Source organism: Sceloporus undulatus, chromosome 6, assembly GCF_019175285.1.
Source record: "Sceloporus undulatus isolate JIND9_A2432 ecotype Alabama chromosome 6, SceUnd_v1.1, whole genome shotgun sequence".
Lineage (NCBI taxonomy): Eukaryota > Metazoa > Chordata > Lepidosauria > Squamata > Phrynosomatidae > Sceloporus > Sceloporus undulatus.
Genome location: NC_056527.1, coordinates 137,029,525 through 137,044,354, shown reverse-complemented (window position 1 = coordinate 137,044,354; position 14,830 = coordinate 137,029,525). Strand labels below are relative to the sequence as shown.

Genomic DNA, 14,830 nt, shown 5'->3' with positions numbered 1-14,830 from the left:
ATTTCTTTTCCTTCCCCTTGTTATCTCAGTGGCATTCCTTCTGAACATCCACAATGAAGCAGCTCCATTGTTTAAGGTGCACAGTTCCAAAGCCCGATCACACATTCAGAATGTTTGTCATTCATGCAGGTATCTCAGTGTTTGTGCTGAGTCTATCGCCAGTCTGTGAAGCCTTTTCATTGCTCTCCATTCAGAATACCAATGTAGGCTCAGCTTTCTTTTTCATTTTTAAATTTTTATTTATTTATATTATTACAGAACCAGCTCTCTGAAGATCAGAGCCCATGTGTTCTTGGTTTTAACTATATTAACAATGAGGCAACAGTGAGCCTGCACCCACATGTGCTCATAGGCTGATATATTTATTAATAATAATAATAATAATAATTTGTTTTATTTATATACCGCTATTCCAAAGATCATAGCGGTGAACAGCAAGTAAGCTAATTAGCAAGTGAGCTAATTTGCCCCCAACAGTCTGGGTACTCATTTTAGCGACCTCGGAAGGATGCAAGCCTGAGTCGAGCTTGGGCCCTTTTGCTGGTCTTGAACTCGCAACCTTGTGGTTTTGAGTGAGTGAATGGCTGCAGTACAGGCATTTAACCACTGCGCCACCAGGGCTCCATTGGGAGTTTAATGTTTCTCTTTCTCATATGATCAGCTTTGAGCTAAATCCCTGCTGCTTTTTATCACACCTAGGATTTTTTTTAAAGCAAACAGAAATTTCAGCAAGTCCAATAGTGCCATCTCCTGATGTAGCAATGCACTTCCCTAATTTTGGATTCCTCGCATTTTCAGCAGAACACAAGAAACTGCTGATGGGTAGACAGTAGTGGTGGCTTCCATTTCAGTGATGAGTGAAACCCTTCAGGCTTTCAGAATGAATGTTTAGGAACTATGCAAGATCCTAAACCTATTTAGGGCGTGGCATTTAGTATAGTCTAAAACACAACATGGATTCAGCTCTCTCCATGCACTGAATCCATGTAACTCAAGTTTGGTACAAAGAATCTGTAGCAATTCTGCATCTGTTGCTATTACAGTGGGCCTTCAGTATCCACTGGGGGTTGATTTCAGGACCTCTCATGGATACAAAAATCCATGGATATTTCAAGTCCCATTATATACAGTGGTGTAGTAGAATGGCATCCCTTATATAAAATGGCAAAGTCAAGGTTTGTTTTATGGAGTTGTTGTTGTTAATATTTCCAAACTGTGGTGGTTGAATCTGTGGAAGCAGCATCCATGGATATGAACTGCTGACTATATGCAAAGTGTAAACATGTGTTGCTGTTTGCCAAACACACATAACTTTATTCTTCTTCTGGTGGACTTGAGAACTAGCCCCAAGTAGAGTAAATCCATGAAGTCAGTGGTGACTTGGTAAGCCAACACTTATACAGGCTCCACTACTTGAGAAGATCTATTCCTCTAATTGGAACTAACAATAGGATTCAGGCCTTCTGTTTCAGATATGCTTTTCTATTTCTTTCTGTTTTCCTCTTGACCCAGGTGTCAGACAGTGCCTGAAGTGTCCAGCTGGGTATTTCTGCCCTAATGGGACAAATTACCCAAATCCATGTCCCTCAGGAACCTACAATCCTCTTCTGGGACAAGATGAATTTTCAGACTGCAGAACCTGTCCTGCTGGGAGAGCTTGCACCCAAGCTGGCTTGGCTAAACCAGATTCAGAGTGCATGCCAGGGTAAGCATCAGATATCTTGTCTTCTTTTTAGCTACCATATTTCAGAAGAGGGTTAAAAAGCCACTTTCAGAGGAGAAAGGAAATAAACAGGAGTGTGCCTAAAATAAGAACAGAAAACTGTAAGAAGACCAGACCAAGAGCCTCTCTTGTCCAGCTTTCTGTTCACATGGGAATCAATAACTTGGGAAGCCGCTATCAAGACTATCAATGCAGTTCCATCCTCCATCTCATGCTCTGTGCAACTGGAATACAGAATTGTAGTGCCTCTGTATATTTAACCCAATGTGATAGGCTGGCTTGTGTTTTGCACTCAGACAAGAGAAGACTAGGGTTGGAATCCCTACTCAGCCATGGAAGCCCACTTGGTGACCTTTTGGAAACAAGTGGTATCTTTTCTGGTATTGGGGCTGAAAATCAAACTAGATTATATATATAAGCACATATTTACAAGAAGCATTCCTCAGGTGATAAAAAAAATCTGTTCTTCAGAGTGCGTGCTCTTTCACCTATGCTTTTTGCATTTGGTATGATTTGTTTTATTATTGATCTTTGGAAGGTAAGCAGGGGCTAAACTTGCAAGTCTGATTTGTGTGCTTGGTGCTGGCCGACCAAGGGTGAAACTATCTTCCAGTTCTACTGATGCCTTGTCCCTTATGTCCATACATTCGGATAAGATTGGAAAACTTTCTCCTTCAGTTCCTCCATTAACTGATGTTGTAATAGGAGGAACAACTTCTTAGTGTATTTTATATGCTTGCTAATGCGACTCTCCTTTTCTTGTACACCACTTTCTGAGGGTAAAGCCCTTAAAAAACAAGAATACCTAATAAAAAGTAATTTATGAGTGGTTACAAAAAGAGGCAGACAAGCACAGTGCAGGAGCTGTGGCACTCACCACTGATGACATAATACAACGGTGACTATCACAAACCCTATTATTCCACACAACAGTAGCAAGAACTATGTCTACTGAGGTCCAGTTGGCTACAGACAGGAGAGTTGGACAACCTGAGTAATATTTTTTTCCAGGTATGTTTGCCCAGTTGGCTCCTCCAGTCCCCATGCACCCAGCAATGCTTGCCCTCCAGGGACATTCAGCAACCACTCTGACCTGTTTGATAAATCTCAGTGTGAAACCTGCCCAGAGAGATTTGTTTGTACAAGAGGTAGGTTGCTCTATACTTATTTATTTGTAAAATGTGTATGAGATGGTCAAGCATTTCTGTGACACTCAAGATACAAAGATGGGCTAATGGAACATAATAGTGACAGGGGCAGGTGGCTTTAGAAAGAGTTGAGGTCAGCTTTACTGTCCCCTAACTGTCTCTACTGTGCCCTAACACCTACCCTACTCTGAACCTCTCATTTCCCAGCCATCAGTATTCACCTACCAGGAAATAAAGGAGTTTTTCCAAAACAAATAAGCTAGCAATGCATTTGAACAGTAACTCCATATCAGCTGCTGATATGCAGGAGTGGTATGTAGCAGGTTGGGTCCTGATCGGAAACACCACACCAAACAGATTAAAAAGTGATAAAAAGTTGCTGGTGATTCCAAAGATGCACCAATTTAGTCTTTGGAACCAACATGTTGTAGTGATTTGAGTCTTGGACTAAGACTCCAGGCAACCTGTGTTTTAATCCCTGCTCAGCCATGCAAAATCACTGAGCAAGTTGCTTCTCTCTCAAACTGAGATCATCTGTACAAATATTGCCAAGAAAACCCTAGGTTAACTTTGCCATAACTTAGAGGCAACTTAAAAACACACAACAATACCAACTGCAAGCAAGTGTTTCAAAGCATGGAAAAACATGTGTCCTTCTACAAATGATCAGCTGTGGTTCCAGAGTGTTTCCAGGAAAGAAAAATAAAACAGTTGTAGCCAATCGGCACAAGTATGGTACTAGTCCCTGTCATATTAGAACAGACACTAAGAAACATAGACATTTGCATAGAAAACACATTTTCCCCCACAGAAAACAGCATTTTCTGGGTGAGAAATAATTTTTTTCTGTATGGAAAATAATTGAAGCTTGTTTTCTGCACAGGAATTAATGTTTATGCATTGAAATATTATTTTACAAGAATAAAATGCTACTTTCTGCACAGAAAATGCTGCTTTCAATCAAGTGTGAATTTTGTACAGAATAAGTCCTGAGTTGCAAATTGCCTTCAAAACTTGTATTTTTCAAAGACTTTCTTGCAGTTGGAAGAAAATTGCTGAAATTACTCAGTGCCAGCTTTGAGAAGAAATGTAGTGTAAAATCACATCCCTAGTAAATTGTTACAGGCTGTTGGTGGAAATGGGGTGGGGTATTTTCATGAATTTACACATCTTTGTGGGGCTTTTTGTGGACAACAGTTGCACCTTTTAGAAAATTGGGTAGTTGGGAGGACTTTGGAAGATTGGTGAGGAGTTTCAGAAGACACAAAAGGGGGGGAGATCTAGGGCTGACATGAAGCCTATGGGCCACACTATGCCCACTTCTGTTCCATATTTTAACTGCTACCAATAATAACCTCCATGTTAAACTATTAGAGAGCTTTTCCTCCTTTTGGAAGAATTTGGTGAAAGAGCCTTCCTGTTCTTTGGCCCACAAATAAGGCATAAAACCTCAAGAGACAATTTGCACAACACTTTATTTTAGTCCCTGCCCTGGTTGAGGCTTCAATATTGACTGTCCTTCATTGTGTTTCACAGGCTCTGGAGGGAAGCAAAAGCCACCAGCTCCATGCCCAGCTGGTCACTATTGCCCACCAGGAACCAAGCACCCAACGCAGTACAAGTGTGCAGCTGGAACATGGAGCAACATGACGGGACTAGCAACAGAAAACGAGTGTGTCTTGTGTCCTTCAGGTTGGTTCTGCATGGCAGGTGCTCATGCCCCTTCAGGAAGCTGCAGTGCAGGTCATTTCTGCCCAGAAGGTAAGGAGAAGCCATCCAGACTGAACTCCTCATTGCATGTTTGTAAAATATTAGAATTCTTCTGGTGCATTCTTTTGTCCCTCTAAATCAGGATGAGTGTTGAATATGGTCGAATCAGATGCCAGGATTCTGGGGACTATAGCCTAAAATAATTAAGTAATTTATTGGACTACACCTCCCAAGGTCCCTCACTGGTCATATTGGCTGAGGGATTCTGAGACCTGTAATCTGAAAAGAAAAATAACTTTTCCAAGCTCTGCTCAAGACCAAAACCTTAAAATGCTTTTTACCTGCAAAATTTCAAATGTGCATGAAAATGAAAATTGGAATCTATTGGACATGAATCACAGATCCAAGCACCTTCCAGAATTCTAGCCTTCTGCTTCACATAACATATTCATAAGGATACACAAGGCATCTCATTGTGTCAGACCAATGTTATGGCTAGATAAATGCCTTGGCTGTCAGGAAAGAGCCACAAGTGAATAAGAAGTGATGAGACAAAATGGTGTGATGTACTCTCCAGAAGTCTCCATTTTAGGGGCACTGAATATAAGAGTATGCCATCTAGTGGTCCAGTTTGTAGATGTATGGTTTAGAAGGAACTATGAGAGTTTCAAAGGCCACAAAAATGCTGTCCAAGATTCACATGCAGCCTGCAAGAGACACTAAGCCCACCCCTGATGTGTAGGAAGTTGTGCCATCTGAGACCTCCATAAATGCTGCTGTAACTTCCACAAAGAAGAGGTGGGATAAAAAATATAATTGTTCACCATAATTTCTTCCCCAATTTTCTAGCCTTCTCCATTCCAGAGAGTGCTTCTTTTCTTTCTTTTTTCCTGCCAACTACAGCTGTGTTGATTCTGTCCCTTTGTTTCTTGGAAAAGGTACTCAGACAAGCACTCAGTTTCCGTGCCCAGCAGGAACCTATAGTACCAGGCTTGGGAACAGTCAAAGAGATGATTGTGTGCCCTGCCCTGGCGGAGCCTACTGCCCAGAAGGAACTGCGAAGCCAACTCTCTGCCCACCGTAAGTTTCAAAACAACAGTTATGCCATCTTGTACTTCGATGCTGGGATGTGAAACATGATATTTGATTTGTCAGCAGGATTCATCATTGTGCTAAATAAGCTACAATGTAGAGCAGGGGTAGGCAACCTGCGGCCCCAGCGAGGCCTTGGGACTGGCCCCAGCCCGGTCCTGCCGCTGATTGCTGGTGGGGCCTTTGGCCTCTTGCGCGCAGGGGCAATTGTCATAGAAGCCTCAGAAACATGCATTTATATTAACATTTTTAAAAAAATCAGCAAATTTTTTCGCGTGTCCTCCACTTTTTTTAAAAAAGTGTCCACCATTTGAAAATTTTGTCCTACATTTGTCCCGGTTTATTTATTTATTTAATTTTTTTTAAAAAAAAATATTTAATTATTTATTTTTTGGTTTCAGCCCCCCAGTTGTCTGAGGGACAGCAACCCGGCCCCCGGCTCAAAAAGGTCGCCTACCCCTGATGTAGAGTCTCAACTTCGACAGATGAACTACTCACCTGGGCTAGTAGCAGCTGTGCCCTTCTTCCTCTTTCCACTGGGCTTCAATTTAAAAAAACAAAACAATTTCCATGGATTTAGACAATTCCTTTTAGAATGCATTTATCACAAACATATTAAAATTAGTTTTTATGTTCTTGCCCTCTTTTGCCTCCTTCACTTTAAAAACAAACAAACACAGAAACACTGGTTGCTGGTTACTACACGACTTTTCACAATGGCAGTAATTGGCAAGCTCAGTGTGGGACTAATGAAACAAACCAGGCAGCCCTGCAGAGAGCTGGGGAGGTGGAGAGAACAGAACGTCATGCAACCAAATAGTACTAATGGATTTTAACCCCCACTGATCTAAATGTCTTGCTCTCTCTTTACACAGGGGAAAGTATTATTCAGAGCAAGGGGCCAAAACAGTGGGTGACTGCCTCCTGTGCCCTGGAGGGTATCATTGTCCTAATGTGGGCACCATCATTCCTCATGCCTGTGGTGCTGGCAAATTTTCAGTAAGTACTATTGGATATTGCCACTGTGTGCTCGCAGCTCTTCTCATCTCCCTTTTTTTCCTAACAGTAGCATGGGGTGAGGGCTGAGGGCACAAGAAGACCAACAGCTTTTAAGATATATTGTGGCAACCTTTTCTTTCCCACCATTCCCCCCAGAAACCTCCCTGCAAAAAGTTTGGTTTGCAATTGCATATCTACTGCATCAAGAAGGGGAAAGTAGCTGCTGGTTGCAGAGAAAGCAGGCTTCAAAACGGCTGCAGGGAAAGGAAGCTGCAAAAGGGTTGCAGGAGGGATAAAAGCTTCTAAGAGGGTGTTCCCACTAGGGGAAACCCCGCGTTCTGAATCGAATCCTTTAGGTAGCGTTCCCATTAGGATCCGGTTTAAATCTAGAACGGTTCTAGAGCACCCCGGAATCGTTCCCACTAGAAATCGAATCCTGAAACGGGATAAAAATTAAATCCGTGTTTTCCTAATTTAACGTGTGTTAAAAAAACACTAGGGTCCGACCTACGTTTTTCCCATGATTCGAGTTAGGAACCGGAGTATTTAGATGAGAACGATATCATTTGAATCGGGCTAGAAGGATGGGAGGAGCTGACTGCGATGGGGGCTGTCATTGGGGGAGTTGCCCTTTCTGTCCCCATCCGTCATGGCTGTCGCCATTTTTTCTTCCCTCACCCCTTTGTTCGCTGTGGTCTTTCAATAAGAGATAAGGATTATTTTTATTTTTTATTTTAATGGTTTACAGGCGCTTAATCTCTTCAGCGCTTTAAGCGCCTGCATCTGCCAAAGGACTACAAGGCTTCTCCCGGTGGATTGCAACCTCCCCTCTGTGTGGGGAGAGCCCATTTCTAACGGAGGAGAGGCAGGAAGGGAAGGCTCCTCTCAAAGAGGCATTCTCTGCCCGCTTGGGCTCTGATCTCACCCAGGCAGGGAAGGGAAGGCTCCTCGCGAGGAGGCATCTGATCTCGCCCAGGCAGGGAAGGGCTCTGATCAATGGGGGGGGATAGAGCCTTTCTCCCTCTCTTTCTCAAACGGAATCTGCCTTCTCCTCCAACCCTGGAAAGAGAATCTTTGGGAAGAGTGCTCCCTCCCTGCTTTTCCAGCAGCCTCCTTCATTGATCTCTGGGCTCTCTGAAGGGTTTCTCCCTGGCTGTCTTGGGAGACATGAAGAAAACCTATCCCATAGTTCCTCTGGAAAGAGCTTGGGGTTCCTACTAATAAATTCGCTTTGCCAGAAGCTTCCCCCATTCATCTGTGGGCTCTGTCAAGGGATTCTCCCTGGCTGTCTTGGGAGACATGAAGAAAACCTATCCCATAGTTCCTCTGGAAAGAGCTTGGGTTCCTACTAAATTCGGAGGGAAAATGTATATAAGGCTGACAGCGCGTATGACGTTTGATCGTTTAAGCGCCTTGATTGGTTCATTTAAAAAAAAAACCGCCAAAAATACATCATTTCACAAACGGTCAATGAAATGGAAACGATGTCGATAGATAAATCGCTTCCAAATAATCCGGGTTAACATTACGTCATTCTGACGTACTATTGATTGACAACTCCAAATAAGGTATGGAAGAGAAGAATCGCTTTATTTTAACACCGATTTCATGCCAAGTGAGAACGCTTAATGAACGCTTGCAAGTAAAAAATTCGATTTAAATAAGCAGATGGGAACGATGAATAAAGCGATTCTGAAAGCGGGATAACAACAGTGTTATTTTAATTCGATTTTATTAAAAATGTTTTATTTTAATTCGTATCAAATCCTAAGTGGGAACACCCCCTAAGAGGCTAAAGGGGAGACAGGCTTTGGAAGTGTGAAGAACCTCTCCTCCTCCGCTGCTAGTCCTCTGCAAATCATGCTGTTCCAATCACATTTTTCTGGAGCTTATAATGCTTTTCTTCTAAGAAGCATCTTGGACCCAGTAGCTGATAAAAGGCTTTCCCTCTATCCCAACTGCCCTTGCTATACAGGGAGAGTAGATGAAGTAGGCACAGCTCTGCTTCATCAAGCCAGAGGTTTAGCTGGATTGTTTGTTTAAACCATTTAGTGTTGTTTAAGGCAGGTGTTTCTCTTGTTGTTGCTGTGGTTGTTTTGCATTAATGTTGCAGGACTACACCGATATAGGACTAAGACAGAAAAATTAAATAGCAGAATGTGCTTCAGATGTTATGGCCTCTAGTTTAAATAATAATTGTTCTTTCTTTCTTTTTTAAGTGTTCTCTTAAAGAAAGTTGCTTTGGTTGAACTTAACTGAAGGATTGCTGAATGGCATTTCTTGCACTATAAAAGTGATGAAAAAGAAGCAACTAACATTGGAAACTGGTCTGACAATGAGCAACTGCCAGTAATCTGTTAAAGTTAAAACATTTAAATTCCAACACTTATTGTTGTCCCAGTAAGAGATTGAAAATAGTAATAATAGTGAGACTTTTATTAAAATGAATAATCCATTATTATTTTTTAAAATCTTTTGGTTTAAACCAGCCTGGTCTAAACCAACCAACCCTGCTTTGTGTGATTGTAATAGTGAGGGAAGGGAAGTGTCAAATTAACAACTTGCAAGCCACTCTGGGATCCTTTTTGGCTGATAGATGGCAGAGTATAAATAAATAAATGAAGAAATAAAATTGGTATCCTAATTCACTTCTTGGTAGCTGTGGGCTTTGTAGCTGATAAGGAATGAAACGTAGACATCTCATTCTTATTCTAACGCTTTAACCACTACACTGCATAGAGAATCAGGATGGGAAAAATTGAGAAAATGGACAGTTTTGTCACTTGTCAACTGCAGCCATACCATACCAAGAATATCTGTTTAATTTGGTTGTCTAATGAAGACACCAGGTCCCACCTGGTCTTGGATACTAAGCAGAATGAGACCCGGTTACTACTTGGATGGGGAAACACCAATAAATTTTGGGAGCTGTTGGCTAGCTATTTTAGAAAAAGACAATGTTGACCATCTCTGAGTGTTCTTTGCCAAAGACCCTATGAAATTAATGGGGTCACTATAAGGCAACAGACAACTTGAGGGCCCACAGACAGAAGACACACAGAGTCTCATGAGAACAGATTAAAAATTAGCATCTCTTGAAGACTCTGACTTTAGCAAGCAGATTCATAGTACAGAATTGGCTGTGTCATTGTCTTCTTTTCGTGATCATTAATGCACATCATAGAAGTTTTAGATACACATTCCAATTGACATGGAAATTGCTGTCATTTTAATAGGATCTGGTAGCTATCCAGCTGGCCACTTGCCATTTTGAAGAAATGTGCAATTTGGATGATCTCCTCCTTGTCAGAATGATTAAAGCTATTGAAAAAATAGGAACAGATACTGCTGTTCCCAGATTGGCTCCTGGGGGAATACAAATCACAATGAAATTGAATGTTCATTTTGCCATCAATGGCAAAGCCAGGGATGAGGAGACAGGAAGAATGTTTCTTCTAACAAACAAATGGCAAATCTATTGCCCTGTTCAGTTATGACTAAATTGTTATGGATAATGTTTTAGCGCCAGTGATCAACACTTCCATGTTGGCGGTGAACAAAAATGATACATTGGTGCTCTCCACTTTGTACTGTTGTTCCCATCCTGGCAGATTTCTTCAAGTATGAGAACTGGCAGTGTATCATTTAAAACTATTTCTTAATACAGCAAGTGGAAACTGCAGCTAGAGGGAAAGGAGGGATGACCCAAGCAAAAAAGATTCAGGAAGAAAGACTTAACAGAGAGTGCATGCAGCAGTTAGAGTCACCAGTGCCTTAGGGTTCTTATAGGAACTGCATTCTGAGATAGGAAAATTATGCAGGATGCTGATCTAATCACAATTATTAATTTCAAATTCAAAAAGTGGGTTTCCTAATAGCTGGAAAAAAACATGTGAGGCAGATATTAGAGCAGTGAGACATTTGTACACTTTTCCCTGGTATGCAAATGTCCTAAAGTGTTGCAGATTAATTATTTTGCAGACATATACACAAGGGGAGCTTAGGGGAAAATGCTTATTCTGCAGAATTATTGTTCCACAACACTTTGGGGTATTTGAATATATGCAGAATACTGCAGAGAAATACTTGTGTTCTCTTGCAGAAAACAACAGTGATTATGTGTCTTTGCATGCGAAGACAAAATAGAAAAGGATTTATGTCCCCGCTTCTTTCTTTTGTACAGGATCATGGATCCACCTCCTGCTCACCCTGCCTTGTTGGACATTACTGTGCTGAGAGGAATACCAGCAGGGAAGCTATGTTGCTTACAATGATGTGCCCAGCAGGTTTGCTTTGCCCCAAAGGCCTGGCAGCTGCTCCAAATGCCAGTGGCCATGCTTGCCCAAGAGGTTACTATTGCCCACAAGGTGATGTTGTAAGTATTTTTGTTTTGGTTGTTCCATCTTCTTTACACCCACTGTGAGATGTGGCAGAATTAAATCACAGTAAACACCTACCATATATAGTGGATAAAAGCATATAGAATAGGGGTGAGCAAAACACAACCTCCAGGATGTTTTTGTTTGTTTGTTTTTATTGGCTCTAAGCCCCATACCAACTACCCTTTTTCTTGCCAAAAAAGATGTGTGGGGTGGTGGAAGTTCCCATTTCAAAAATGTTGCAGCCCCCCGCCCATCCACCCAAACTGTTTAATATTTAAGGGGCACGTGTATTTCAAAAGCAGAACTGGACTTCTGGCCAATTCTTGGGCATTTTGTTGTTGCATGTTTGCAGAACATGCATCAATGGAAAGCCCCAAAGTCAGGGAACTGGACCCCAGAACCGCACACATTTTCACACCTGATGCAGAGCCTAATGGCCTGCAAGATCCTCTGTTTCAAATTCTGCAACTAGCAGGGCAACATCTCAGAGCCCAGTCAACTGATGGGTGATGAGAAGGGCCTCAAAACTGATACAGATTAGTTGATGGATGGGAAAGAACTCCTAGTTCCCCAGTGTACCAGAGTTCCCCAGGGAACCACCCCTGTTTCAAGTCTCTGTGGGTGCTAAATGGTGGATGATGGTGGTGGTGGCGATGATGATGATAAATATGAAGATCATGATGATAGAAATGTGTTTAAAGAACACACTTCAATGTTGTTTGTTTCCAGACTTCACAGGCTAAGCCATGCCCAAATGGGACTTACGGTGGTCAGAGAGGACTGGGTAGAGCTGACCAATGCTTGCTATGCCCAATGGGCATGTATTGCTACAGAGAAGGGAGAGAACCTCAAGGGATATCTCAGCCAGTGAGTACACCTACTTTGTCTCCTCCATCACTGCAGCCTTTTATTTATTTCTTCTTAAAATATGCATTTTAAAAAATGCTTTCCATTTCTGAATCCCATTGCTTCATTATATGTAATGATTCTCTGTGTTTCCTTCTTAGACTGGAGATTGCCCTGCTGGATATGCTTGCCCTCCAGGGACTGGTTTCCCCTACTCTTTCCCATGTCTGCCTGGCACCTACTGGGATAATTCCTCTATGGATGGAGGAGAGGTGTGCAAATCATGTCCAGCTGGATTCTACTGTGATTCTATGGCTATGATCCAGCCCAAAATATGCCCACTGGTAAGGTGTTGGAGATGGAAGAAATGCTTGGGGGTGGTTAAATAGTTACTGACAATAGTTACTTTCAACAAACTTTCCAGTCAGATGCCACCTTTCTGGACACTCTGTAAAGCTGAAACTTTCAGTGGTAGCTCTACCTCTCCTAATGCATACACACTATTGCCTCTTTCCTCATTTCTGTTTCACCTGGCACAAGAGTAACACATCACTGCCACCTCTCTGCAGATGAGACTTTATCCTGATTCTTTTTCTCTTGCTTCTGTGGTCTTTTCTTGGCAGCTCTTTTCTTTCTCCTTTGCAAAAACCCACTCTTCAGTAGACCCTTTGCCATTTCCTCCTGGCTAGAAATCACTGGGGCCTATGACCTTAGAGCCACTTTTTAAGCACTGCTCAGAGTGCAACAAAAAAGTTATCCCTTTCAGACAGGTATCCCAAGGGTTTGATCTGTTTGGGACCTTCACACAATGTCAACACTTGTTAAGTTTGCCTAGACTTTACAGTGTAGGCTAAGCATAGCAGAACAACCAGTTTATGCCTACTCCTTTGGTGGGAAACCATCAAGTCCATATGCTTCTCGGTACCGAGGGTGGGAGCTTTGATCAGTAAGAACCAAACAACCTGTCTTAACAGTTAAATAGTTAAATTGTTACTAGGTGAATGGGAACCTTATCAAAATTCCCAGTGAGAAGTACTTTTGTTCAAGATTTTGGTCAACAATGCTCGCTTCTAGCATAATCCATTCCATAGTATTCCTCTTTCCTCTCATATTCAAGCAGTGGGAAACATGGTTATTGCCTTCTTTTTTTCCTACAAGCAATCTGAATAGGGAACTCTGAAGGGCTTTGCTTTAACTTTAAGTTTTCTTCAACTTCTTCAATTCCTTAAAGACTACTGTTGCATTGTTGCCATCATTTTGACTGATACCCCTTGAGTATGGGCTATCTGAAAAACCATAGTCTTTCATACAAAATTGCCTGTACTCTGAGATCTTTGTAGGAAGACATTCATTCAGTTCTACCATCCTCAGAGGCACACCTGGAGAGGAGGCAAGAAAGGGTTTTCTTGGTGGCTTCTTTCACATTGTGGAACTCCCTTTGCACAGAGTCCAGATTGATACCCTCCATGTTATTCTTCCACAAGCAAGCAAAGACCTTTCAACTCAATGAGCTTTTTAACAACTGATCACTAAGCAAGGGCTGTATGTTGTACCGTAAGCTGTGAGTTGTACCTTCTTTATTCTTGTGTCTCTAATTGCTTTTAATTGAAGTGTCTTTCAGTGTTATAATTTGTTTAATCGTGTTTTAACATTTCATCTGGTGTTACCTATACATATATTTTATCTATGTCTGATTTCATCTGTATTTTATCTGTCTGCTTTTCATTTGAGTGTATTTTTATATTATAACTGATTTAATTATGTTCTAACATTTTAACATTTTATCTGGCATTCCCTATGCACACATTTTATCAGTATCTCCTTTAATCTTGTTGCGAGCCTTTGGGAGTCCCAGTTCTCTGAAAAAGAGAGGAATATAGATTAAATATATATTAATTACAGGTTGTGTCTCCCTTATCCAGCTTTCCAAAATTCAAAATATTTCCAAGTCCAAACCTAGCCAAAACTACCCTCATAGGTGGCTGAGATAGTGACACCTTTGCTTTCTGATGGTTCGTTGCACACAAACTTTGTCTCATTCACAAAATTATCAAAAACATTGTGTATAAAAATAGCTTCAAGCTATATGTATAAATGTCTATGAAACATAAGTTAATTTCATGTTGAAACTTGGATCCCATCTCCAAGGTATCTCATTATGTATGTGCAATATTACAACATCATCAGAACGCTGAAATCCAAAACACTTCTGGTCCCATGCATTTTGGATAAGAGAGATTCAACCTGTTTTTTAAAAATGTTTTCTTATGCAATCTATATTTGGAGAACCGGCTTGCTGTCATTGTGTACATAGGGATCATGCTGCTCTTATGGATCTAAGGAGGTGCCATTCATTTCCAGGCATCCTATTGTGCTGGTGGCAGCTCCCAACCTGAGCCATGTCCAGAGGGTACCTATGGCAACAAGAAGGGCTTGACAGGTCTTCAAGAGTGCAGTCCATGCAGATCAGGCTTCTACTGTGCGGCTCATGGGCAGAAAGCCCCAAGTGGCCGTTGTGAGGCTGGTTTCTACTGCTGGAGCAGAGCTGTGTCACCAGTAAGTAATCCTTTAGTCTCTGTCTTTTTGATAGCATGTTATATGGTGATCTGTTCCTCCCATGCTCTTTTTAAAGAATGATGGAAGTGTATCTCCTGGAGTCTCATCCATGGGACTGAATTCTATTAGTCAGTCCCAATTAGAGCAGATTCATATCAACTGTTGAATGGGAGTCAACACTTCTATAAATCCCTTTGATTCAACAGGACTACGCTGGCTGAGATTAAGGTTTAGGGCAGGAGTGGGCAATTGTATGGGATTATAACCCAGTTCCCTCTGACTGCCTCTTTTGGTCCAATCATTCTCTCCCTTCTTCAGAATCCCTTTCAAAATAGCAACGGGAAGTGAAGTCACATCACTTCCAGTTGCTATTT

The 14,830-nt window shown here is 41.6% G+C and overlaps 1 protein-coding gene across 2 annotated transcripts in view; it reads left to right on the top strand.

Moving 5' to 3' along the window:
- The first annotated feature begins 1,513 nt into the window (after positions 1-1,513).
- The window catches only part of LOC121933065 (neurogenic locus notch homolog protein 4-like), a 37,746-nt gene continuing 24,429 nt past the window's right edge, over positions 1,514-14,830 (top strand). For both annotated transcript variants that reach the window (XM_042472288.1, XM_042472289.1), the window contains exons 1-9: positions 1,514-1,705; positions 2,735-2,871; positions 4,408-4,632; positions 5,520-5,661; positions 6,549-6,672; positions 10,856-11,047; positions 11,784-11,921; positions 12,062-12,244; positions 14,262-14,456. In XM_042472288.1, coding sequence (XP_042328222.1) covers positions 1,698-1,705; positions 2,735-2,871; positions 4,408-4,632; positions 5,520-5,661; positions 6,549-6,672; positions 10,856-11,047; positions 11,784-11,921; positions 12,062-12,244; positions 14,262-14,456 — 1,344 coding nt within the window. In that variant the 5' untranslated portion in view covers positions 1,514-1,697. The remainder of the gene's footprint in view (positions 1,706-2,734; positions 2,872-4,407; positions 4,633-5,519; positions 5,662-6,548; positions 6,673-10,855; positions 11,048-11,783; positions 11,922-12,061; positions 12,245-14,261; positions 14,457-14,830) is intronic.